This window comes from Xenopus laevis, chromosome 3L, assembly GCF_017654675.1.
Source record: "Xenopus laevis strain J_2021 chromosome 3L, Xenopus_laevis_v10.1, whole genome shotgun sequence".
NCBI classification, from domain to species: domain Eukaryota; kingdom Metazoa; phylum Chordata; class Amphibia; order Anura; family Pipidae; genus Xenopus; species Xenopus laevis.
Genome location: NC_054375.1, coordinates 47,660,863 through 47,687,792, shown reverse-complemented (window position 1 = coordinate 47,687,792; position 26,930 = coordinate 47,660,863). Strand labels below are relative to the sequence as shown.

Genomic DNA, 26,930 nt, shown 5'->3' with positions numbered 1-26,930 from the left:
GCCATCTTCTTCTCTTTGGTAATTTTCGGGAATAGAGCGGCATATTGGCGCATGCGCAGTTGGAGCCATTTTCTGTTTAGCGAAAAATGCGCATGCGCATTTGGAGCAATTTTCTGTTTAGCATGCACCGAAAGTCATGGAAATTGCAGAATCGCCAGAAGAAGACCCCAAGATTACCGAAGAGGCTGAAGATGCCGCTTGTGAACTCTTCTGGACAGAATCTGCACCGAGGGTTAAGTAAATAGGGGCATTTAAACCAAGCCAGTAGATTATCCGCCTATGTTTTGACCCTCCCCGACTGCCCCCCCATAGATATCTGTCCAGTAATTGGCCATATATGTATTGAGCAGGTTTGAAAAACATGTCAGTCCTGTCCTGGGGACATCATCTGTGCATTCATGCAGTCCTCTTTCTATGGGCATGCATAGGTCCCATTATGATCCAATGGGGGTATGTTTCCTCCAAAGTTACATGGAAATCTCCCTTCCCAGCTGCTTTTCTAATTCAGAACTGGCAGGGAGTTACAAAAAGCAGTTGGCATGTGGGTGGGTAGCAGGGATGGGTTGGGGGTGGCTGTGTGTGCCTCTTAAGATTTATTTTTGTGGAGGGAAGAAGCTTGTAGATATAACACTGTGGGGAAGGCCCTTTCCTATTTCATTACTATTATGTCCCTATTCACAAAATGAGGTCTGTGCAAGAATTGGTTTATTTAGATGGGAGAGGAAGAAGTTGACTTTCAGTGAGCACTGACCTCAACTCAACACCTGTGGGATAAATAGCTCACTACAATCCATTGTAGTAATATGAACGAAAATTGAGCTAGGCACTCGCTGGTTGACTGCAAAAAGTGCTTTATTCTCACGGGGCTTTGCCCGAAACATGTCGTGAGAATAAACACTTTTTGCAGTCAACCTGCGAGTGCCTGGCTCAATTTTCACTTATATTACTACAAAGGCCTTATATGGACAAAGGCAGAGCTTGGTGCATGAAAAGGCATTTGGAACCAGTCACTTAGTCATCACTACAATCCATGCCAACATCAGGGTCCAACCTCATTAATGCTCTTGAGGCTGAAGCAAATCCCAACTGCAATGTTCTAAAATCTAGCTAAAAACTTTCCCAAAAGAGTAAAGGCTGTTATACCAACAAATGTGCTGTGTACTGTATTTACTGTATATGGCTGAAATGACAAAATCCACTTGACTTGAAATGTACTATCATCAGGCCCGGATTTGTGGCGAGGCCACAGAGGCCGGGCCTAGGGCGGCAAGGCTGTGGGGGCGGCATGCCACCCAGCTGCATTCTAAAAAGCGCTAATTGCCACTGCGCTCCGGCGCATGCATGCAGGTGCTCCAGCGGGAAGGCAGGGGGTTGCACATGAAAATTGGCGGGCATTAGGGCCCTTCGTTGCTACGCGGCCTTGAGGCGCCGCAGAAAGAAATCCAGCCTTGACTATCACCATTTAATACAACCCTTGGTTTGAGAATGAGATGTTGGACAGGCAGGCGTCTGGATACTTCTGCCACGTAGTGTATATTTTGTTCTGAGGAATTATTCCTCTCATTTGTATTTAGCAAAGAGATACAAACCAGACTATTACGTATTTGATCAAATAAAATACCCTTATAGATTTGCATCCTGTTTTTAGATGTGTGAGAACCTATTTTCTTAATGCCGTTCCAGACATTCTAGAAATATAATTGCTATGTCTACCCTATAGCCCAGGACAGTAATAAGAGAAGGTGGAGGAGCCAGTAGTTGCTATAAATACTGCCGTAAGGTTGTGCAGGGCTATGTATCCTCTGTGTAACCTAAACCACATTTTATATAATTGGATTAACCTTGGATATTGGGGTTTAGAGGCGTATAAAGCCACAGCAATAAATACAGAAGCTGTACACCTCACAGCCCTACAGGAGACAAATTCTGCTTTCTCAATTGCCCAGCACAGACTTTATTAATGTTTATATGGATCATATTGGATATAGCAAATTTTTTTGCAGCTGAAGAAATCTCAACCTGGCATTGTTTCCCATCTTTATGAAAGGAAAGGCCAGCGGAGTCGGCATGATATGCATCTGTTTAATCTCACTGTCTTTAATGAAATTCTTTCTCTGAATAAAGATAATATCGCTCCAATAGAGACTTTGTTAAGATCGTATATAGAGTTGACCTTTGCCTGGTGTCTCCCTGTCTGTCAAAGGCAGTTGAGTGATTTTTCCTTTATAAGGAGTGCTAGAAGGGAGCGAGGAATCGGGTTTCCTTGGAAACAAGCGCAAGTCATTGAATGGACACTACAAATATAAGGCCTCATGTGGTTGTTTGTAACCGTGCAATTTAGATTTGCCTTTAATTAGGCCCATTACGGCTTCTTAATTGTGTAGTTTTATGTTTTTAAATCCCACTTTGATCTGTAGTGTTATTATCCTCATATCCATGCGAACTAAACTGAATACAGTATATTATACAGGGCCCTTAGTTAGTACAACTGACAATTTGCTTAAATCAGAATAATTTAGACTATTAGGGCTCTTACACACGGCCGTTCCGACCTGCGCTCCCCTGCGTTCCGTTTGTTGGCGTTCAGCCGTAGGGGAGCGCAGGAATAGACGCAAGTAATGATTTGAAATGGGGCTGTACTCACTCAGGCGCGTGTAGGCGCCGAACGCAGGTTCAGACGCAACATGCTGCATTTTTCCTGCGTTCGGCGCCTACACGCGCCTGAGTGAGTACAGCCCCATTTCAAATCATTACTTGCGTCTATTCCTGCGCTCCCCTGCGGCTGAACGCCAACAAACGGAACGCAGGGGAGCGCAGGTCGGAACGGCCGTGTGTAAGAGCCCTTAAGATTTCTGTTAATTACCAACAGTTTCTTCTGTCCTAAATATAGGCTTATCTGGTGCTGTTTTACTTTTTTATTTATCAGGGAAGTAAAAGGTTCAGTTCCTCATTGGCTGGCTGGAAAGATCTTTTTCCTACTGTATTTGTGCTGCCAGTTGCACCAAGACAAACTCTGAAGTATTGTTCATATAATCATTCTTGAAACTAGCATTAAGCCTTCCTAGAAATTAAAAGGACTTTAAGACAAAAATATTCTAAAGCATTTTGCCATGAATCTCACATTTGTATTTTGTTTGTATATTTTTAATGAATTGCTCTTTTTTGCTTTCTCCAGCTCTCAGGCTTAGAATTTAATCTCCTGCCTGGTTGCTAGGACTAAATTATTCTAGAAACCAGGCAGCAGTTTGGCGGGTAGAATGCAATATTAACAGGTGAGGGCCTAAATAGAAATAATAATAAAACAAAATCCTTGCAGTCCTTATATATTTTCATTGCCAGGCCCAGGGTCAGTAACTCCCAAAACCAGATTGCTATATTTGATATACTGAGTTAACACACCAGCCTAAATGTTCAACATCTCCATAACAGTAATGATCCTGACTAGTAATGGGCAAATAAATTAGCCAGACACAAATTTGCGTTAAATTTCGGCATTTCGCAAAAAGCAAATGCATAAAAATTGGCACGTGTCAATTATTCAATTATTCGGACGCCCATTGAGTTTAATGTATTTGGACCAAATAGTCTCTTGTATAAAAATTGTCGCTTCCGTCAAAATTGTCTCTCGCCATATTTTGACTTCCATTGACTAAAATGTGTTTCGCAAATTTTTCACCGTTTTGTTAATTAAGGGGTAAATTCGCAAATTTTTTCGGCCAAGCGAAACGGCACAGATTCACCCATCGCTAATCCTGACCTTCCAAGTTGTGCACAGGGGCTCATCATCTTGGATTTTGTGAGTCGGGTGGGAGGATGACATCAAGGGGCAGGGGTGGTGCCAGTCCAGGTGTGTGTCCATGACATCGGGGGCAGGGCTATGACGTGGCAATCCCCAATTGGCTGATCAGCACACCATTCATTTCAAAGATCTGTCATTTCTATCCGGGTGGAAACTGGATAGGTGACAACCCTAGACACTGCACATGCTCAGTGTGGTCTGAAAATGTTTCAGGCTTTGCTTGCAGTTCAGCCATGTATTAGCCTCTATTTTATTTTGTTAATTGGCCTCAATATTTCTCTGCTCATATGCCACCTGTACTATTACAAGTCCTTCCCCCAAAGGAATTCCTCCCTTAGGGGTAAAAGGGGTGTGATTGGACTGCTGTTAATGGAATACTGCAGCAGAAGCAAGAACATAACCCATAAACTATGCCAGCATGCATATTCCCCTTACAGTTTTAGAGCATAGTGACTGTCTAATATGAACTAAACATAATAATATAATTGCATATTACTTTATCATTCCAGTGTTTGAAGAGCCTGAGGATCCCAGCAACAGATCATTTTTTTCTGAGATAATTTCTTCCATATCGGATGTGAAGTTTAACCACAGTGGGCGGTATATTATGACCAGAGACTATCTGACTGTAAAGGTCTGGGACCTGAATATGGAGAACAGGCCCATAGAGACTTATCAGGTGAGACTTGCATGCTTTTCCACACTTGGGGGGGGGTGTAATAAAAGTCGCTAACGGAAAAACTATTCGCAATGCGAAACGTTATGCCTTTGCGCAAACAAACTTTGCTTTGCGTGAATTTAATATAGCTTTTGCGAGCACGGAAACTGGTTAGCGACCACTTTCGGCAGTGGATGGTCGTTTGCGAATTTTATAGTTTGCAACAATGCGCAGTCCATGTAATAAAACTTCTTATTGAAAAACTCGTTTAGTTTGCTCCAAAAGATTAATACACCTTCAAGCACTTCTTAAGAGTGCGCAATTAGAATTCGCAATGCGCAATTACAATTCGCAATGCAATAACAGTTTAAAGGAGAACTAAACCCTAAAAATGAATAGGGCTAAAAATGTCATGTTTCATATAATGATTTTGTTGCACCAGCTTAAAGTTTCCGCTTGTCAATAGCAGCAATGATCCAGGACTTCAAATTTGTCACAAGGGGTCACCATCTTGGATAGTGTCTGCCACACTCACATGCTCAGTGGGCTCTGAGCAGCTGTTGAGAAGCAGAGCTTAGGGGTCGTCGCAAATTATCAAGCAGAAAATGAGCGGGCCTGTACTATAAGCTGATGCTACAGGACTGATTATTAAATTCTGATGCTTGTTGCACTGGTTTCTGTGCTGCCATGCAGTAATTATCCGTATAAATTACCAAGCAGCCTGTGACATTTCTAGTCAATGTGTACAGTATATTTTGAGTCGGTCCCTAAGCTCAGTAAGTGACAGTAGCACAGAGCAGGTGCAGTGAATCAGCAGAAAAGAAGATGGGGAGCTACTGGGGCATCTTTAGAGACACCGATCATTACTGCTAAAATTATTTGGTTGCCTGGGGCTGGTACAGAAGCCCCAAACATAATATACAACATTTCTAGCTACTTCTTTAGTTTAACTTTCCTTGTCCTTTAAGGAACAATATTAAATTGCGAGATGTGGATTTTTAGTTTTATCAGCGCAAATTGTTCTGCGCTTTGCGTCTTTAATTACATTCCCCTGTTGGTGCTTTAACAACAATTGACTACCATTACATTTAAGGTTTGTTTACCTTAAAAAATTAACTTTTAATATGATGTGGACTGTGTCGTTTGATGACAAGTTGCAGTTGGTCTTTTTTTTTTACATGCCTTTTTTATCTCTGTAGCTGTCGGGCTTGGAATTGTAATTGCCATCAGGTTACTAGAGCTTAATTTCCCTAGCAACAAAACAGCAGTTTGGAAATCAGAGCTGTAGATTAGTAGCAAAGGGCCTAGAAACATGAACAAGAAATGACTGGTGGTCTGTGGCCCCTACACCCAACTTAATTAGCTGCAGGCTGAAAGGAGGCAGAAAAGAAAACCAAATAGTCCATTGTTTATGTAAAGGTGAACTTCTTCAACAATTATCTATATTACTCAAATGTTTTCCTATTTATTATTTTCTATTTTAGGTTCATGATTACCTCCGCAGTAAACTATGCTCGCTCTATGAAAATGACTGCATTTTTGACAAATTTGAATGTGTATGGAATGGCTCAGACAGGTAAGGACAAGTAGTACAATCTTATGCCATAAATAAACTGATGCATAGGTAAATAACTATAATGTACCCCTGCTTTAGGGTTAGGGCACACAGGCAAATTAGTCGGCTACAAATCGCTGGCAGGATGGCACTCAAAGCAATTAGTTTTCCGAAGTTGCCCTCGTGAAGCAACTTCAGGCGACTTTGGAAAGTGAATCGCACCGAGTGCCATCCCGCCGGCTATTTACATTGAAGAAGAGGAGATTTGCCACTGACTAAGACAAGGCAGGGGAGGCAGTTTGGAAAGATTAGTCTCCCCGAAGAAGAGGAGATTTGCCGGGCGACTAATCTCCCCGAAACTGCCTGTGTGTCCTGACCCTAAAAATGTAAGGATATGAGATGTCACAATGAAGTTCACTTATCATACAGTATAGAGGCCAAAGTTTACTTTTAAATAAGTTGCAAAGTCATTTCTAAGAAGCAGGGCCGGAACTAGGGGTAGGCAGAGTAGGCGCCCGCCTAGGGCGCAGTCATGATGGGGGCGCACTTTTAAGGGAATTTTGTTTTCTTTTTTTTTAACCCTAGTTTGCTTGGCCTTTAATAGTTTAACAATTTTATAAATCACCTATTCCAACCCCCTCTTGCCCATGATTTGTACTGTGGGCACTCCCCACCTCCCTCTTGACAGCTGCTCGCACAGATACATATTTGGGGGCAATATGATGGATTTTTTTGGCTGTTGCTGGCATAATTACAGACTGGGTTAACACTATGATGGATGTTTTGTCTTATGCTGGCACAGGTACAGATTGGGGGCTTGGGGTCAATCTGAGGGATTGACTTCCGTACAGGTATAGGTACAAATAGGGGTAATATTATAGGTGCTGGCACAGGTACATGAGGCAACACATTGGCTACTGGCACAGGTACATGGGGCATTATGAATGGTAAAGTGGCAAATGGTAATGTAGGACCAGGTGGGGGGCACTGATTGAAGCCCTTGTCTAGGGTGCCAAAATACCTTGGCCCGGCCCTGCTAAGAAGCACATGTTTTACAGTAAGAGCTGCATAGTCATGTGACCAGTTATAACATTTACAAGATGTTTGATGCCTATATATATATATATATATATATATATATATATATATATATATATATATATATATATATATCTATATAAATTCGAAAACTTTCTTGAAGCCGGCTCAGCACGTATAATGGTTGTGTGCCTGGGTGCAAAATACAAACAATAAGATAACTGTCTTATGGTGTTCATTCAGCAAAAAAACTGCTAACATTTCGGCTAGCCTTTCTAGCCTTTGAGAAAGGCTAGAGGGCTAGCCGTAACGTTAGCAGTTTTTTTGCTGAATAAACACCATTTTTTCACCTTGGATACGACCTGTAAGCGCATGCCTTATTTGTAATGTCAGTGGGCGGACCCGTGATGTCAGTGGGCGGGGCTATGATGCGGCTATCAGCGATTGCCCGATCGCCATGTCAATCAAGGGAATCCCGCCCGGTTTTCCTTATTTGGAAAACCGGGCAGGGAGTATAGACCCGGGCAGCCCCTCAAAATACCGGGCTGTCCGGGTCAAAACCAGACAGGTGGCAACCCTAATATATATATGTATATATAGGTATGGGATTCGTTATTCGGAAACCCATTATGCAGAAATCGAAATGTTTAAAAATGATTTCCTTTTTCTGTGTAATAGTAAAACAGACACACACACACACACACACACACATATATATATATATCACACTTGTGCCACTCTTTATCAGCATTTTCATGGCATCCTTCACTAATATGTTATTGGCCATTGTTTGGGAGAAGGAACATCATGTTAACAATTGTTCCTTGTTGGAAGAAGTATGTTTTGGCATACAACACACACACATATATATATATATATATATATATATATATATAAAATATATAAAATATATATATATATATATATATATATATATATATATATATATATATATATATATATATATATATATATATATATATATATATATATATATATATATGTATGTGTGTGTGTGTGTTGTATGCCAAAACATACTTCTTCCAACAAGGAACAATTGTTAACATGATGTTCCTTCTCCCAAACAATGGCCAATAACATATTAGTGAAGGATGCCATGAAAATGCTGATAAAGAGTGGCACAAGTGTGGTTGCACAGGAAAGCATACAGAAATAATACCCGCACGCAAACACCTTTCATTGCCCCATACCTGTGGAGGCTGAAGCTGGCATTCCAAAATAATTAGGTGAGACAGTTCCTATAGTGACATTGCTTTTGTCATAAATTCACTGTCTGCTCATTGTGTTTGTATTTATGTCCTCTAAATATGACATATCACCTTTTGTGTAGAAGAACTTTTTGGCATTTTGTACATGAGCATAGTTAAGATTTTTTTCTTGTATAAAGTTTTAGTATTGGATAGTAGTGAACCGCTGATACTTTTGTCTTCCAGCGTCATCATGACTGGCTCCTACAACAACTTCTTCAGAATGTTTGATCGCAACACCAAACGGGACGTCACATTGGAGGCCTCCAGAGAAAACAGCAAGCCGAGGGCGATTCTCAAACCTCGCAAAGTCTGCGTAGGAGGGAAAAGAAGAAAAGATGAAATTAGTGTGGACAGTCTGGACTTTAGCAAAAAAATTCTACATACGGCTTGGCACCCTTCAGAAAATATCATTGCAGTGGCAGCCACAAATAACCTGTATATATTTCAGGACAAGGTTAACTAGACAGCTGTAACTGAAATACTAGGAACAACACATTTTAAGGCTTTTTTAACATTGTTCTTCCCTTCTCCCCATTTCTAATACTTTATTTATTTTTGTTTGGTTCAACAAATTCTTCCTCGGTTTAAGAATAGATAAACTTGCTTCTTAAATTCCCAGTAATCTCTATTCCGACTGATGATATACAGACTATTTTTTTTGTTGATTTCATCTTTTGGCTAATTTTTTCATTTCCTTTTTGGAGGCCTTTTCGCTGCATCAGAGTTTTGAAACATAATTTAAAGATTTGCTCTCTCGGCCTCATATGCAGTTGGAAGGTGTTAGGAAGAAACTTTGGAGAAACCAAAAGTGGTGTCAATAATATTTCTTTTTAATTGTTAACTGAATTTTTAATAAAAATATGGACATTTAAAATCTGCGTTCACTTCCCTTGTTCTTGGCGTTGGCTTATGAAAGCTGCAAAATGGTTGCACAAAAATGAATTACATTTTTGTAATGATTGGGACTGTCCCCTAGTCAAAGTTTATAACCTGAAGTATTTTATTATCTATTATAGAGACAAGGTTGTTGCCTCCTATCTCTTATGTTCATAAAGGCTGAGTAAATAGACATACAAATATTAAAGGGGTCTCAATAAATGTCCCATGTCTTTATAATAAACACTCATCCCTCCCAGAATTACAATTTGAATCACAATTTAAATTACCGGTGTCTGCTGTGTTTTTAGAGGCATAAATACATATAAGTAAACCTTGTGACTGTTGGGGGCGTCCAGCTGGTATATGGGACCTAATGGGGCCAACAAGTGATGGGCGAATCTGTGGCGTTTCGCTTCGCCGAATAATTTTCGAATTTCCCATGAAATTCGTGAAACAGTGAAAAATTCGCAAAACGGCGCCAGTGTCTCTTTTTTGACACCGACGTCCGTTTTTTTGTTACGCTGGCGCAGATTCGCCGGGCAAAAATGGCCCACAAGCGAACTTTTGCGCCAGTTTTGCAAATTTATTCGCCAGCGGCGAATCGCGGGAATTCGCTGCAAATTTGCGCCTGGCGAATAAATTATACAGTGGGATCCAGTAACTTTTGTTTACACCACCAATAGATATATATAAGGGGTCATTTAGGTCCCTGGGGTGCAAATGCTGGAAGACTAAGGAGCCCAAGAGCATGCCCCTTACTTCTTATCTAACACTTGTGCCTTATGTGCATCTATATGACTTGTGGGTTGGGGGTGTAAAGGGGATTCCTATGTTATGGAAGCCATAATCTATGCAAATTGCGTACATTTTGGGGACCCAATGATCTTGGAGTGGGACCCAGTAACTAGTAAGTCCACTGCTGAAAAGTTTCTACAAGCAGTCATTCCCACTGCTGGGAAGCTGATGTAGGAGATAACTCCTATAATTCAGTAAATAGCTCCCGATATAAACAGCTGATACTCCGCTAACAATATAATAAGTAGTTCATTTAATTTATTTCATTTAAGGGGTTGTTCACCTTTAAATAAACTTTTAATATGATTCAGACAGTAGTATTCTGAGACAATTTGCAATTGGTTTTCATTTTTTTATTATTTGTATTCTTTTGAGTAATTTAGCTTTTTATTCAGCAGTTAATAATCTGCAATTTGAATAAGAGACTGGAATATATATGAATAGGAAAGGGCCTGAATAGAAAGATGAGTAATAAAAAGTCGCAATAACAATAAATTTGTAGCCATACAGATCTTTTAGACGAGGTCAGTGACCTCCATTTGAAAACTGAAAAGAGTCAGAAGAAGAAGGTGAATAATTCACAAACTACACAAAATAAAACATGAAGGCCAATTCAAAAAATTGGTAAACTTTAACTTAAAGGGATACTTGTGCCTGCACTGTAGGAGAGAAATGCTTTCTGGCAGGCTGCTGTTTTTCCTTCTCAATGTAACTGAATGTGTCTCAGTGAGACATGGGTTTTCACTATTGAGTGTTGTTCTTAGATCGACCTGGCAGCTGTTATCTTGTGTAAGGGAGCTGCTATCTGGTTACCTTCCCATTGTTCTTTTGTTTGGCTGCTGGGGGGAAAGGGAGGGGGGTGATATCACTCCGACTTGCAGTACAGCAGTAAAGAGTGATTGAAGTTTATCAGAGCACAAGTCACATGACTTGGGGCAGCTGGGAAATTGACAAAATGTCTAGCCCCATGTCAGATTTCAAAATTGAATATAAAAAACTCTGTTTGCTCTTTTGAGAAATGGATTTCAGTGTAGAATTCTGCTGGAGCAGCACTATTAACTGATGCATTTTGGGGAAAAAAATTTTCCCATGACAGTATCCCTTTAAAGGTGAACCACCCTTTCAACAAAGGCTCTAATAAGTCAATCAGTTCATTTGTGGGATTTTGCCCCAGGATTAAAACCCTAAAAACCTCCCTGCCGCTGTCTGACTATTCCGCACTGTGCATTACCATCCCACTGAACAGAACGGCGCTGGACTGCACAAAGCAGTTGAAAACGTTTTGACAAACCGACGCAGGCAACTACATGGATAAATTTGTCCGTTTATTCTAAACTTTCCTGGCTGTCAAGAACATTTTCCTGTCAGTAAAGTTGTGCTCATCAAAGGGAAAATACCAAAGACTGAGACTTGCTCCATGAACCCTATATAAAGAAAAAACTATAATTTACTCTAGAAACACAACATACAGCAGATTTTGTTTAAAAATTTTGATTTCGTAATGCACTTTGAGGCAAAGTTGCAGAGTTGAGCGAAAAAATGGAAAAACGATGTTAAACCTCATTACCCCCAGATAGGGATGTAGCGAACGTCGGAAAAAAAGTTCGCGAACATATTCGCGAACTTGCGCAAAAACGCGAGCGGTTCGCGAATGGTTCGCGAACCCCATAGACTTCAATGGGAAGGCGAACTTTAACATCTAAAAAAGACATTTCTGGCCAGAAAAATGATTTTAAAGTTGTTTAAAGGGTGCAACGACCTGGACAGTGGCATGCCAGAGGGGGATCAAGGGCAAAAATGTATCTGAAAAATCTGCCTGTGTGTGCTTGGAAGAGATAGTGTAGGGGGAGAGCTGTTAGTGATTTCAGGGACAGATGATAGTAAGTTTGCTGGCTAGTAATCTGCTTGATACTGCTCTGTATTGGAGGGACAGAAGTCTGCAGGGATTTGAGGGACATTTTAGCTTAGGTAGCTTTGCTGGCTAGTAATCTACTGTTCTCTTTAAACAACTGCCATACGTTGACCTTGTAGGCATTGTTTGCCCAGTTTTTTTGGACGCAGCCACTGAAGCACAGTTGCCAGAAAAAATATGCCATATAAATGCTGAAAATAGTAATTTTTCGCCATACGTTGACCTTGTAGACATTGTTTGCCCAGTTTTTTTGGTTGCAGCCACTGAAGCACAGTTGCCAGAAAAAATATGCCATATAAATGCTGAAAATAGTCATTTTTTGCCATACGTTGACCTTGTAGGCATTGTTTGCCCAGTTTTTTTGGTCGCAGCCACTGAAGCACAGTTGTCAGAAAAAATATGCCATATAAATGCTGAAAATAGTCATTTTTTGCCATATACGTTGAGTCAACGTATGGCAAAAAATGACTATTTTCAGCATTTATATGGCATATTTTTTCTGGCCTCTGTGCTTCAGTGGCTGCGGCCAAAAAAACTGGGCAAACAATGCCTACAAGGTCAACGTATACACTACTACAGCGGTGGATACGGATTACGTAAAATATATTATGGCTGCTTGAAAAAAGTCACTCCGGTGTTTTTTCTGGAGACGGTAATATTATGCATATTTAGACAGAATGTGAACAAGGTCACACAGCTAGATGGCAGTTGGTTGAATAACACACTGGGCAAAAAATGCCTACAGGGCAAATAATGCCTAAAAGGTCAACTTATACACTACTACAGCGGTAGTAAAATAAAAAAAAGTAAAATAAAAAAAAAATGAATATTAAAAAAAAAAAATTAAAGTTGGTGCTGCTGAACTACTAGGAGCAGCAGATTAGCACACCAGTCCCACTCCCCAACACTGCTAGACTAATAGCACTGGGCTCTTATAGTAGTAGTAGTAGTAGTAGTAAAACAACAAAAAAATAAATAAAAGCAGTCCTTACAAGGACTACTGTTATTGCAGCAGTCAGCAGATGAGATCAGAAGCAGGACAGCTGCCCACAGCAGCTACATACAGAGCACTGCAGTAGAAGGTAGATTACTAGCCAGCAAAGCTACCTAAGCTTAAATGTCCCTCAAACCCCTGCAGACTTCTGTCCCTCCAATAACAGAGCAGTATCAAAACGATTACTAGCCAGCAAACTTTCAACTGTCCCTGAAATCACTAACAGGCAGCAGCTCTCTCCCTACACTATCTCTTCAGCACACACAGGCAGAGTGAAAAAACGCTGCAGGGCTTCGGTTTTTATAGGGAAGGGGAGTGGTCCAGGGGAGAGCTTCCTGATTGGCTGCCATGTACCTGCTGGTCTGGGGTGAGAGGGCAAAAAAAAGCGCCAACAATGGCGAACCCAAAATGGCGAACGTCGCGCGACGTTCGCGAACTTCCGGCGAGCGCGAACACCCGATGTTCGCGCGAACAAGTTCGCCGGCGAACAGTTCGCGACATCTCTACCCCCAGACTCTGGGTGTCTAAACTCAGTATAGAGTATAGAAACATTTCACTAATACTGTTTATTGCAACAGCATCTGTTACCCTTTGTACTCTGATACGCACCAAGGGGATTCTTGACAGCAGATCTGACATACTGGATATCTGCAGGCCTGTTTAAAGGGCCGCTATACAGATAAATTACAAATTTTGGAAAGGAAAATGATTTCATAATGATTTTTCCTGCTGCGTCATCTGTACATCTCTGTGTGCTGCATTCAAATGTAATAGCTTGCCCAAACACAGCAAGTCTTTCCATGACAGTTTGGCCAATGGTCTCTGTGGATGAATTTGGACTGGTTGCTCTGATCAGGGACAGTATTGCAGAAACAAAGATATTCAGATAAATAAGGCTCCCTAGGGGTAATATATGCAGTATACTGTATATAATGCCAGTAGAGGAACGCTGATACAAAAAGAAGTGAACATAATCTTTTTATTCGGTAGCAATATAATTTTATCTTATTTCATAAAACTTTTTCTATTGATATTTTAACCCTGATTACGAAGTTCATCAGCATTTTTGTTATTTCCCATAAAGCAGTCAATGTACACCAAAAGGAGGGGATTCTTTTTATTTTTTTCTTCCATTTTTTTCCACTGCAATGGACTTGCCATGAATAATTAATGTGCTCGGCTGGACTTTCGGCTTTATTGTATGAACCCAGGTTTCGCAGGCCCTTATCTACAATGAAAAAAAAAAGGCGGTTCATAAAATGGATTTATTGCAGCTTGGATCAAATTGTATGCACAAAACCCTATCGCTAGACTGCAGCAGGCAAAGCTGTATTCCTTTTTATTGCTCTCCTAAGGTATAGGAATGTGAGATTTACATGATTTGTGCTCACAAATTCACCTGCCTTCCACTCTATTACGCTACAGTTTATGCAAAGACCACAGGCTGGGATACAATGGGTTTCCAGATAGCTTTGTGCACGAATACTTTATGGGGATAAAGTGCATAAAAAGCTTGACGATAACAGGCAGGGTACTTGAAATTCAGCAGAATTAGCTCTAAAATGTGTATGTTAGGAAACTTAGGAACTACAAAGTGACTGAAACACACTCTTGCTGCAAAAACTCACACTTCATATGCATGGGAGAAGTGGAAATGGAATTTATTGTCCATATTGTTATCAATGGGAATATGGAGGTTTAAGGCACAATGGGCATATATATATATATATATATATATATATATATATATATATATATATATATATATATATATATATATGCATAGGGACATCCAGCTCAAAGGAGTTCCAGAAAAATACTTGATGTAATGTATTCACAGGTTCACTATCTGAGCATGAGCATTGCTCCAAATGAGTGGTCCCCAATCAGTGGCTCACAGGCAACATGTTGCTCACCAACCCAATGGATGTTGCTCTTAGTGGCCTCAAAGCAGGTGCTTATTTTTCAATTCCAGATTTGGAGGCAAGTTCTAATTGCATAAACACCAGGTATACTGCCAAACAGAGCCTCTGATAGGCTGCCAGTCCACATAGGATCAACCTAGTAGCCAATCACAGTCCATCTTTGGCATCCACAGGGACTTTCTTCATGCTTGTGTTGCTCCGCAACATTAACACTTGAATGTGGCTCACAAGTAAAAAAAAAGGTTGGGGATCCCTGCTCCAAATTGTTAGTCTCAACCTGCAGAGAAACTGATTACAGTGAATTTATCAGCCCTAATGAAAACCTGGGCTGCTGAAATTCAGAAACAATTTTCCATTTTTTACCCACAGTGCAGCAGATTTGCAAGAATTTTAGCTTAGTTACAGACATGTGTTAATTTGCTCCTGTTGCTGTTGTGAACAGCCTGTGGGTTGTGTAATCAAGTAGATGGAGTCTTGATTTTGAGGGGCCGGAACCTATCATGAATTGTGGAATCGGGTGGGGATTTAGACTGCCAGAAAGGGCCAGATCAGAGGCAGAGTGGGGGAATTGATTGGTTATTACAAATTTACCAGCCTTGGCTGTAGTGTTGTGCGGGACCGGTAAAATTCCTCAGCCCACAGGCTGTGGATGAATGATTCCATCGGGGATTGGAGATGGCATGAATAAAGGTTTGTTGTGTCCATAAAAGCAACCTGTGTGTATGTATCCAGGCCAACACTGTGCCTGCCAATGAAGAGGCAAAAGTGAGTGGATTCCAGCAGATTGACTTGTTTCTCATTAGTCTGAGACTGTATGAGTCGGTGCAAGTGTGTAAGTAAGAAGAAAAACAGTAACCGACCATCTGATGCACTGATTCACCAGCTAATATGTGTATGCCCAATGCATCGATTTGCTTGCAAAGTGGATAAAGATGGTTACATTGGCTCAGAGTTATAATTTCCTCTGCATAGCTTTTCTTTTCACCATCAGTCTATTTAACCCTTTAACCATTTTAACTGTCCAATAGTTCTTTCAAGTGCATTAAAGGGATCATTCAACTTTAAATTAACTTGTATGACGTAGAGAGGGATATTCTGAGATAATTTGCAATTGGCTTTCATTTTTTATTATTTGTGGTTTTTGACTTATTTAGCTTTTTATTCAGCAGCTCTCCAGTGTGCAATTTCAGCTCCAAATTCCTAGCAACCATGCAACAATTTGAATGAGAGACTGGAATATGAATAGGAGAGACCCTGAATAGAAAGACGAGTAATAAAAAGTAACAATAACAATAAATGTGTAGCCTTACAGAGCGTTTGTTTTTAGATCGGGTCTGTGACCCCCATCTGAAAGCTGGAAAAAGTCTGAAGAAGAAGGCAAATAATGCAAAAACTATAAAAAAAAAAAAAAAATAATGAAGACCTATTGAAAAGTTGCTTAGAATTAGCCATTCTATAACTAAAACTAAAACCACCCCCAATTTCAGCCCTAGATTTGTGTCTTTGCCACAAAAATATTTTGTAGGCATTTCACTTGAGATACTTGAGATTTACCTACTTGCCCCACCTTTTTTCTGTGGACGCCAATGCATATGCGGATGAGAAAGAGGGGTTCTGTGTGTGCTTGCCCTTTGTATTCTAGAAGTAGAACTGTTCTTTTTCCCAAGGTGTTGAAAAGACAGAATGCATCTCCTGCGACGTATTTTGCAATTTGGAATAGTTTCAGTGCCTCTGTTTTACTTTGGTTCTATGGAATCTCAGACAATATGCAGCTTTAGAGATATGCAAGGGAGTATGAATGTGCCATAAGAGCGGATGAAATAATCCAGACCGCTGACCTTAAGAAGCAGTCAAGTCCTCATTCCAAGTAATGATTTCTGTCACTCACAATGACCCTTTTATTGGTGATCTTTAAAACTGCTTCTGTAAGTAGCACAGATGAGCCATTTGGATCTGCTTGAGCAGCCACCGTATTGATAGTAAGTGGGGCCTGCGCGATGTGACGTTCAAAACTGCCTGAGTGAACACAGCGTTATTGATGCGAAGATGGAATCCACTGCACAATCTGCATGTAGTTTAATGCTTTATACATTATTACGGACAACTACTAACTGGCTAGGTTATTAAGACTCCCCTTATTACTCTTATTTATGGTCTGGGATTTTTAAAATAGAAGGTTTCTGGTTGATTAGCTTTTTTCTGCTCTTCTTTTTCATTCTTTTATTTTGTGAGAAGCCATAGGAATCTGGAAGTTCTATCTAACAGAGAGACCACATCCACAGCACATTAAAAGAAAATCCAACTCGCATCCAAAAACACTATCTATCCAGGCTTAGGCTTCTCAGCAATAGCAAATTAAACTGTATAACATATATATTTAGGTTTATTTAGGTTTAATGAAAATCTCTTATGATCATCATGTACAAGAAAGATAAATACAGCCGCAATATACAAGGGATTATATCCTCCCTTACTACACGCAGGTTTATACTGTCCAAGTTCGGAACCTACTTGATGCTCATTTCTGGGTAGTAACTCATAGAAAATAGTGATTAGTATTTTTCAGCCAGATGCAGGTAGAACCATAAAAGCAACAATTTCATCTGTCACTATGAGTTACTAACTAGGTGCAAAGTTTTTTAAAATCCAACTCCAAAGCCACAATCATTAAACTTGGGTTGTCCATATATACGTTGATCTGGTATGCCATGGGCTGAACAGATGGTGGGCATATATGATACAGTCATCTTTCTTTTGTTTTGCTCAACTGTGCAGAGAGCCTAAACAATTGTTGCAATATGCCTCCACTGAGCCCTCTCTCACAAAATAAAAATCTTAGGACCCCCAAGACTTGCACCTTAAGCAGCCATCTCCAATGTGTGCATGCTCAGTGCCATGAAGAAAGACATGAAAGAGTAAGCAAGATGAAAGTGTATAGCAGGTGGCATTGAATCAACGAATGGAGCTGTAGGAAGCATTGACATACATTAATCCGGCCAGCCTCCCCTGCAAAAGATCTTCAGTGGGACCCAGCATGCACACAAGCCAAACCCTTCTTAAAAGCAGATGGCAGAGTTTAATCCACATAAAGGGCTACAGTGGGCCACATACAAGTACAGGTATGAGATCCGTTATTCCTAAATCAGTTAACCACAATTACAGAAAGGCCGTCTCCCATAGACTCCATTTATCCAAATAATCCAAATTTTAAAAAATTATTTCCTTTTTCAATAATAAAACAGTAGCATGTACTTGATCCCAACTAAGATATAATTAATCCTTATTGCAAGCAAAACCAGCCTATTGGGTTTATTTAATGTTTACATGATTTTTTAGTAGACTCTAAAAAATTTTAATAAAACTTTTTCAAACTCCCTTCAATTCAAATGAATTCGAAATTCGACTTGGGGAGATTTATTTAAAAAAAACTAGAATTTTTAAAAGTCGGACAATTTTAAACGACCTGAAAACTCGAATCAAATTCGATCAAACTCAATTCGAGTTTTTTCTCCGAAAAAACTTTGAATGTCAGGAAGGTTGCAAACAGCTCCAAATTGGACCTCTCCCATTGATTTAAAAAGTCTTAGGTCTTAGGGAGGTCTTAGGTTGCGAATAGTCTAAATCAAAAAGGTATTCTTAAATGTTTGATATCTCGAAAATCAAATTCAAATTTTTTAAAAAAAACCTCTTTCTGAATTTTGATAATTCTCTAGTTGAATTTGACAGTTTTGTCCATAAAAAATTCAAAAATTCGAATTAGAATTTTCAATTCAGCCCTTAATAAGTCTGCCCCTTAAAATATGATGATCTAAATTATGGAAATATCTTTTATCCAAAAAAACCCAGGTCCAAAGCATTCTGCAGGTCCCATACCTGTGCCAATAATTGTACAAATTAAAACTTCATTGTTTATGATATTATTGGAACGTTTATGGGCAGATTTAATCCTCCCTGACCTGAAGTCCAATTACTCTTCTCTAGAAAGCAATCTCTGAAAAAAGAATTTGCCATAATTGTACTGAGGATTTGGTCAGGGTCTTGAAGCATAAATTCTGTATTTTTATAGTGTTTAGTGAAATGAATGTGCTGAGATTGTTACAGCACAGAAATAACCCAGTAATAAAGCAAAGCACTGCCACCATAAATCCGCTTGTGTTGTATAGACAACATTATATTACAGAATCAAGTTATTAATAACAAATGCTGTTTTTTTAAAATATATTGTCTATTTTCAGCATATTTTGGGGCTTCTACCACATCTTATTCCCTCCGCTCTCTCCTCATTTATGCCCCTGGGAACACTCTCCCTATCATTGGATAGATCATTTCATGTCACACAGAAACAATAGGAAATGACAATAACTGCATGGATATGCTGAATATGATATGCATTTGTTCCTGCAGGCAAGGGGAATCTGCTAGTTATGCCAACAGCTCCCATTGTGTTTTAAATCTCATTCTATGCCAATATGACAAAAATGGCCTGATTATGTTGCTTTTATAATGCTTCAGATATTTTGTCTCTCTTTAGATTGACAATTGCTTTAATGGAATCCTCCAAGCCTTCACTGCAGCTGCTGGGGAAATTCTATCTCCAATGGAAATGAAATAAGATGGCATTTCCATTTATATCAGTTAAAACCTTATCCTTCTTAAATAAGGCTTTTTTTTCTTTCTTGACATTTCGTTATCAATTTAGTTTGAATGTTACATTGGCTAAAGTGTATGAAGGCCAGAGAACAGTGGGGGAATGAAAGAAAAGCCATAATTGCATAAATATGAACAAAACATTCATTTAGGGGGTGCAACATTCGTAATTTTAATGAGTTGAACTTTAAAATAAGGCTTCCTTGTCCTTTCAGCTTTTTGTATTGCTGGGACTTTAATCCAAAAGGGTATACTTTGTATCTGTGCTTATTTACATTTTTGGAAAGTTTTTATTTATTTGAAACATGTAGGGATACATAGGGTTAAGTTTCCCTATGGTCTGAAAAATCCCACAAGTGTTGGACCTAAATTTGATAAGGGAGAGGGGAGTGAGTTCTTGGGGAGAGGGGAGTGTCCCTGTGCAGTGTGCCCTGGCAGATTCCTGATTTGGCCAGAAGGTTTCACTGTTGAGCCATTTCTTCAAATAGCTGAACTGTCATGTGCTTAGTGTCAGTCTACTTCCTGGTTTCATTCCAGTAGGGAGTTCAGGGACTGTAGCAAAGATGTTGGGGCCTAAGGAATTGAGAGACCCATGGAGGATTTTAACCAGGAGGTTTTAGAGCTTGGAGACAGTGGAGATGATGTGATGTGCGTTTACTGTGTATTGTGCTGGCAGCTATACCCTGAGGATTAAAGCAAGCTTCACGTGCTTGGCTTGGACTGAAATCACCATGGATGCCTGTGGCAGCTCTGTGTGAGCTCCGGTGAGTCTGCCTGATAAAGGGTAATGAAAGGATCCAGCGTGTGCCCCTTGGATGAGGACAGGTGTTGTCTGTGTGTCTTCTATGTGGAAGCAACTACCTCTGTCCAGCAGGAGAGGTATTTGGGCAGGTAGTGCTACCTGGGGAAAGGTAAGAACTCTTGGGCAAAATGGACTGTAACTCTCTTAAAACACCAGAAGTGGAGTGTGGTACTGTGTCTGGTAAGGACTGTGCCAGGGTTGGACTACCACATGGGTTCCCCAGGGCAGAGTTTATTGATATGTGATTGTATTTTACTCTGCATTTTTCCAGTTATATAAGGTACTATTTGTTTTACTGCAATGGTGTGGTTAATCATCTGTTCCTAGAGGGGCTACCCATTGGTTTATCCCCAGATCCCACTAGGTGGAGGCACTGCAATGAGAGAAATTCCCAGTAACCTTTCATTTAGCAAAGGGGGTTCAGGATGGTAAGAAATTGTTTATGTTTATCCTATGGCATAGAGGGTATCTAAGTTGGGGTTATAAACAATTTACTTTTCATCTGCAAGAATCCACTGCCTGAATATGTTACCTACCAGAACTTTGGTGGGAATCAAACTTCTTCCCAAGAAATAAGATCTTCTGGTAGGTACCAGAAAAAAAAACTGAGCAAAGTTTAAAAAGTTTAAAATACTTTTTTTTTGTGCACATATAAGGAATTAGAGGGAACATTGGTCTTAGTCTGGGGGTTAATACCCTTGCAGTGATCAAGCTTCCAGATAGGGACACGAGTGGGTGAGTTCAGGAGCAGGGAGGAGCAAGATACCCCGAGGGAGCAAGATACCCCGTGGGATCCCTAGTGCTGGGGAGAATTCACCAAGATAGGCTGTACCACCCTAAAAGAGACTGATCTGAGTTTACTACTATTCAGGGCACTAAGTGCGGAGGGTTTCCACTGTCTGCATTGAATGTCAGTGAAGCTTGTATTGCCTGATTGTTGTAACCAAGATTCACTGCCATTTGTTCAATAAATAAGTTATTGGTTTGACACAACCCTCTTGACTGCTGTTTCTTTATTCTGGTTAATATGAACACCAGGAAACTCACAGGACAAACCTGAAGGGCAAGGTGTTTAAAGGGGCACGCACACTGCTGGGAGTTGCTCATGGCTATAATCAAAAACAAAAAGGGGTTTGTGGGAGCACTCCTAAGGCTAAGTAAAAAAAAGTATTAAAGTATAATGGAAGTGCTACTGACTTGACCAAATTAATCAGTGCACATTCCCTGGGCCCTGGCTATAATCACACTATTCTTAGGCCCACCCATGGGTGTGCTACATTCTTCTTCTGACTCTTTCCAGTTTTCACATGTTGGTCACTGCTAATTTTTTATTGCTCATATTTCTATTCAGGTCCTCTCATATTCATATCATATTCAAATCAATGCATGATTGCTATGGTAATTTGGACTCTAGCAACAAAATTGCTGAAATTGCAAACTGAAGAGCATCTGAATAAAACCAAAGAAGTAGTTCAGGCGGAACTCCGGATAAATATAAAGAGGTTTATTGTATTATGGGTAACAATTTCGCCTTATGCGTTTCGGGAAAACATTCCCTTAATCATAGGCATGCTCAAGATAAAGAAAATGGACTTGATCTGAGGCAAATAAATCAAAATAAATATACAAGTATGGGACCAGCTATCAAGAATCCATAGTACCTGGGTATTTCTGTAATCTGGATCTTTATACCTTAAGTCTACTAAAATATAATTTAAATAAACCCAATAGGCTGATTTTGCAGCCAATGAGGATTAATTATATCTTAGTTGGGATCAAGTACAAGCTACTGTTTTATTATTACAGAGAAAAAGGAAATTACTTTTAAAAATCTGGATTATTTAAATAAAATGGAGTCTATGGGAATCAGCAACATTCGGAGCTTTCTGGATAACGGGATTAATGGATCCCATACCTGTACGTGTGTAGAGACCCCGAGAATTCAGTGTTTTTCTATACAGGCAGCATTAGCTGTTTAGACGATCTAGAGGGTCCTATGTTCACCCAGGTAGTGATTTCCTCTCCCTGGGGGTTAAGTGTAATATAATAGTGGCCTAAATAATGCCCAGTAGAGGTAAGTTTTGATATAAAAGGGTAGAGCACCATGTGTCTTTCCTGGGACCTCATCTCACTGGGAGGTGGATACAGGTTCAGGGCTCCAGTTTGTATTAAATTATAGATAAGCTTAGCTAGTGGTAGTTTATGTTTATAGGGCTAAAAGGAGGTGTTGGGAAGATAGTGAGCAGCCTTTCGCTCCAACGAGGAGAAGCAGAGACGTTAGGACCCCGCAGTATTGACTCGCTAGTATAGGGAACTTTGGTGGGTGAGTTGAGGAGCAGATAGGGTGCCAAGATACAAGACTTCAAGTAAAGGAATCATTCCCAGGAGGAGTCCTCACACAGGAGTGTGATATTTCACATTTTTTACTACCAGAGGCAAGGTGTAAGGTACCGGGAGTTGCTGGGAATTACTCAGGCAGCAAACGTTATGTGACACTGGGGAAGCAGCATACTACTGTTCACACACTGCAAAACATGCAGTAAATTCATTTTAAAAATGACAGAATTTTACATGCTGCAAATTTAGTAACTAGGGATTATTAGCCTGATAAATTTCTGAGAATGTTTCACTGATACTGTATGTGCAAAGAAAGGAATAAACACTATTCCAGGGAAATCAATACTACTTTTCAACTAGAAAATCTAAAAGGGTATCCCTGCTCCAAAGTTCCTGCAGTCTAATTGGGTGTTTCTAACTACAAACAGAAACCATAAGTAACAATTGAACAGCATGTTAGATATTACCCCCAGGGTCACAGTACAAGGTGGGCAGTTATAAATATTAAACAATGGAATCCCTAAGGAAGTGCCCTTTTTAGCTGTGTGTGTTGGAAATATAAAATAACATGTTATAGTGGTCGGCTGCTGCATCATACACTTATCTCAGATGGGAAGAAGCATCGTTGGTATGAAATTTACTGAGTGACATTGCCTTGTAACATCACTTTCACCCATGACTGGCACCTGACACCCCCCTGCCCCCTGCTTGGGACCTGGGATTTTCTCAATAAGGGATCTTTCCCTAATTTTGGTCACCAAACTTGTCAATTAAAAATAAATTAAACATGGAATAACCCCAATACGATTGTTTTGCCACCAATATGGATTTGTGCATCTTAGCTACCATCAAAAAAAAGGGACTGTTTTATTATTATTATGTATTCCGTAATTAGGATCTTTCTGGATAATGGTTATATAAGCAATGAATTAGGATGTGAAAACACTTCAGTTATTAGTGATTTCAAACATTTTAGATTCAGACAATTTTATTCAAGCCAAGAAGAATCTGTGAAGTTATATATGGCCGTCTTCTGCTGTGTCACTATTGTTTGTTTTATGTCCATCTCTGTCTGCTGTCAGCTCATAAAAATAACTATATGTTGTAGAAGCAACTTTATATCAAGGTCAGCCCCCAACTGTGCTAACACTGCCCTGGAGGAAGCCATAAAAGCAATGTAAGCAATTTGTTTTGTTTTTTTATTTCCAAGCCCCCATTGAGCATATGAAAGAATGCAAGGACTGGCAACATGAAGGCCATTTATAAAAGTAAAGAACCACTGTACACCTAACGGTATAAATTGCTATAGGGTCATATGACCTAATTTCCCTCAGGAATCTGCCGGGTAATAGCTAAAAAAAAATCCCATAAAACCATAGGGTGTAATTGCAATTATCACTTAGACAAGCGAGCAAGGGAGTTAATGTCTAATGCTGTCAGTGTGTGGGAAACCCCCAAGAAAATAATGGTGTTTGTACCTCGTGCACAATCTGTCATTGTGATTTGCACATTACAATTCACATGGGGTCTGTTTTCTTCTCTATGAGAAAACATAACACTAAAGTCCAGCTCATACAATATTCATTAAATCAGGGTCACAATGACACACAACATCAAGGCAAAAGCAACATTACAGCCCTATGTCAGAATTGGTTGGTTGTAAGGCATAATAACAAAACAGGCTGCTACCGAATTCTTGTAATTACTTACTGGTCTGTCAACATATAATGACATTGATCTTGGGAAATGTTGAACAACATCTTCTGCAAAAGTGGGAAAATAAATGGGACATACAAAGCCATAACTGTAAAGGTGGGGTGGAAAAGGTGTTTGAATCTTAAACATTGCCACTGGCATGCCATAAAAAAACATGTCTATTTATAAAATATTTATATAAAATAATAGATGGCCCCAACTACAGACCTGTGTTGAAATCATGACATTGCAAGGCCATGTTTCTGTGGATATTGTGGTGTTTATACAAATGGCCTGTAGATGTCACTGTGCTCAAGACTTATACTGTGCATACTGTCTATACAGCTTGTGGTGTTAGAGTTGCTTACTGTTGTGTAACGGCTGCATGAGCCTGCTAATAAAGCACTGTTATACTCTACTCATCCTCGGCTACCAAAACATAACAAATATAAACACATTTGTGGGTCGTAGGTCCAAGTGTGGTTTGTATCAAGCCCATTCTACCTTCACACATCTATACCAGAACATTATTCATGATGGTTGATCCCAATAGGGAATAAAGATAAATATATAGGTATTTTTTTCCAGAAAAGGTGGCAACCCTATTCATTATAGGTCCCTCTACATAAGTTCATATAGTGTTGCTTAAAGCACAAAATGAAAGCATAGAGTATAAGATAGTGATATCAAACACAGCAAATACGAGGCCAGGTCTTTCCCCCGCCATGGTATCCTAGCAACTAGAGCTAAGGGAATCCTGTTTCTCGAGCGTAACATACTTATTTTTGGAATGACTCAATTACAGTAAATCTCCGAGACGTACTCGACCAGAATCGGTTTGTAGAAAATGTTTCAAAGGATAATTTTCTTCTTTATTTGATCTCCTTCGACAAATGCATATTTGTTAAATGAAGCTGATTTTTACGGATTGCCGCGTGTACGGTTTAAATAAGGAATTAACCACTTTACATTCATATAGAGCAAAGTACTGAGATGGAACAGTGGTGCAGTCAACTTTTAGGATAAAGATAGTGGTTATTGTAACTTGAAGTCACTGGGTCTCCAGAAAAGTATTATTGGATCCCCGCTGCTGTCACTGCATTATGTTACCCCTTTCAGACTCCATACTTGCTCAACCCAGCCTCCCATTCTTTTCCCCTTTTCTACTACTTTCATGTGTCATTCTCTTTTCTTTTTCCACCAGTGTCATTCTTTCCTCTTTTTCTACTCTGTGCCTTGTCTGAATTATCTCTTCCTTACTCCATGTGGAATCTCTGGATTTTTACCCTCTCCATCAGAGATTCCAGCATGGATCCAAAGTGATCTGGGGGGCATCTTGGCCATGCCTGTCAAAACTCTGCCAGGCCCCCTGCTTCACAACATAATGGAGTGGATTTGTTAGATGTAGGGTACAAATTGCAGACAGTGGGAGACAGACCTGTTACTACTGGTGACTGGGAAATTGGGTTTAACTAGTCTGCTTTGTATGTATCATTCATTCTAACCCATTTTCACCATTTTTACTGGGTACTATATTTGCTATACTGCCCCTCTCCTCATGTGTCATCTACCAAAGTGCTATGTTAGCCTACGGGGACCTTCTAGAGCATTTTATCCTTCGTTTCGAAGGATTTAATCGTTCGATCAAACGATTTTACTTTGACGGCAACTGGCCAAATTCGATGTAAAAAAAAGGCCACTTCGATATTTGAAGTCGAAGTATTCCAATTCAATGGTCGAATTTCGAATTTCAACCCTTGATAAATCTGCCCCTTGATCAAGGGTCGAATTTCGAATTGAAAAAACTTCGAAATTCAAAAAGACCAAAGTCAAAGTTTTTTTTTGGTCGAATAGGTCAGTTTTTGATCAAAGAGGTCCGTATTCGGCCGAATTCGAATCATACGAATCTAAGGAATAACGCATTCAATCGAATTCCCCCAAAAAAACTTAGATTTTTCAAAGCCCACCAGTTGACTCCAAATAGGTTCTAGGAGGTCCTCCATAGGCTAAAACAGCAATTCGGCAGGTTTTAGATGGCGAATGGTCGAAGTCAAATTTTTAAAGAGACCATACATGATAAATTTCCATATTTGAATTTTCGAATTTTATTTCAAATTTGAATTGAATTTGGACTATTCCCCTAGTCAAAGTACACAAAAAATGGCTTGAAATTCGAATTGTTTTCAATCTAAAATTCACCTCAACCTTTGATAAACCTGCCCCTTAATATTTGAATTAGCTAAAAATGATAGCATTAAAAAAAATAAAACATAAAAAATGGGACTGATAGCTGTGCTGTTCAGTTCTGACTGGCATCATTTTTTAGTTCTAGTCTCTTTGTGGCATGTTTTTGGGCATTACAAATAAAAGTGGTTTATAAGAAGAGGCTATCAGTGTTGGAAATTTTACAAAGCCACTGTATAAACTGGAGACTGCCAGAGATTTCATTAGCTTGAGTCAGGAGTTAATGGCTAGTGCTGGAATGGGTACGTGAGGGCAGCAAGGATGGCAGCTGCCTCTCAAGATAAATGAATTACACAGCACACTAATCCACAACATGTGTTGTGTTAAGCTATTTTATTTATCCCAAGATCAGCCGACAGCAATTTCTCATGTATTACTT

At 39.7% G+C, this 26,930-nt stretch overlaps 1 protein-coding gene across 4 annotated transcripts in view; it reads left to right on the top strand.

Moving 5' to 3' along the window:
- ppp2r2b.L (protein phosphatase 2 regulatory subunit B, beta L homeolog) overlaps positions 1-9,195 on the top strand; it is a 204,159-nt gene extending 194,964 nt beyond the window's left edge. For 3 of the 4 annotated variants that reach the window (XM_041584979.1, XM_018250761.2, XM_018250762.2), the window contains 3 exons: positions 4,309-4,478; positions 5,942-6,033; positions 8,505-9,195. In XM_041584979.1, coding sequence (XP_041440913.1) covers positions 4,309-4,478; positions 5,942-6,033; positions 8,505-8,784 — 542 coding nt within the window. In that variant the 3' untranslated portion in view covers positions 8,785-9,195. 4 annotated transcript variants of the gene reach the window in all.
- Positions 9,196-26,930: the final 17,735 nt, after the last annotated feature.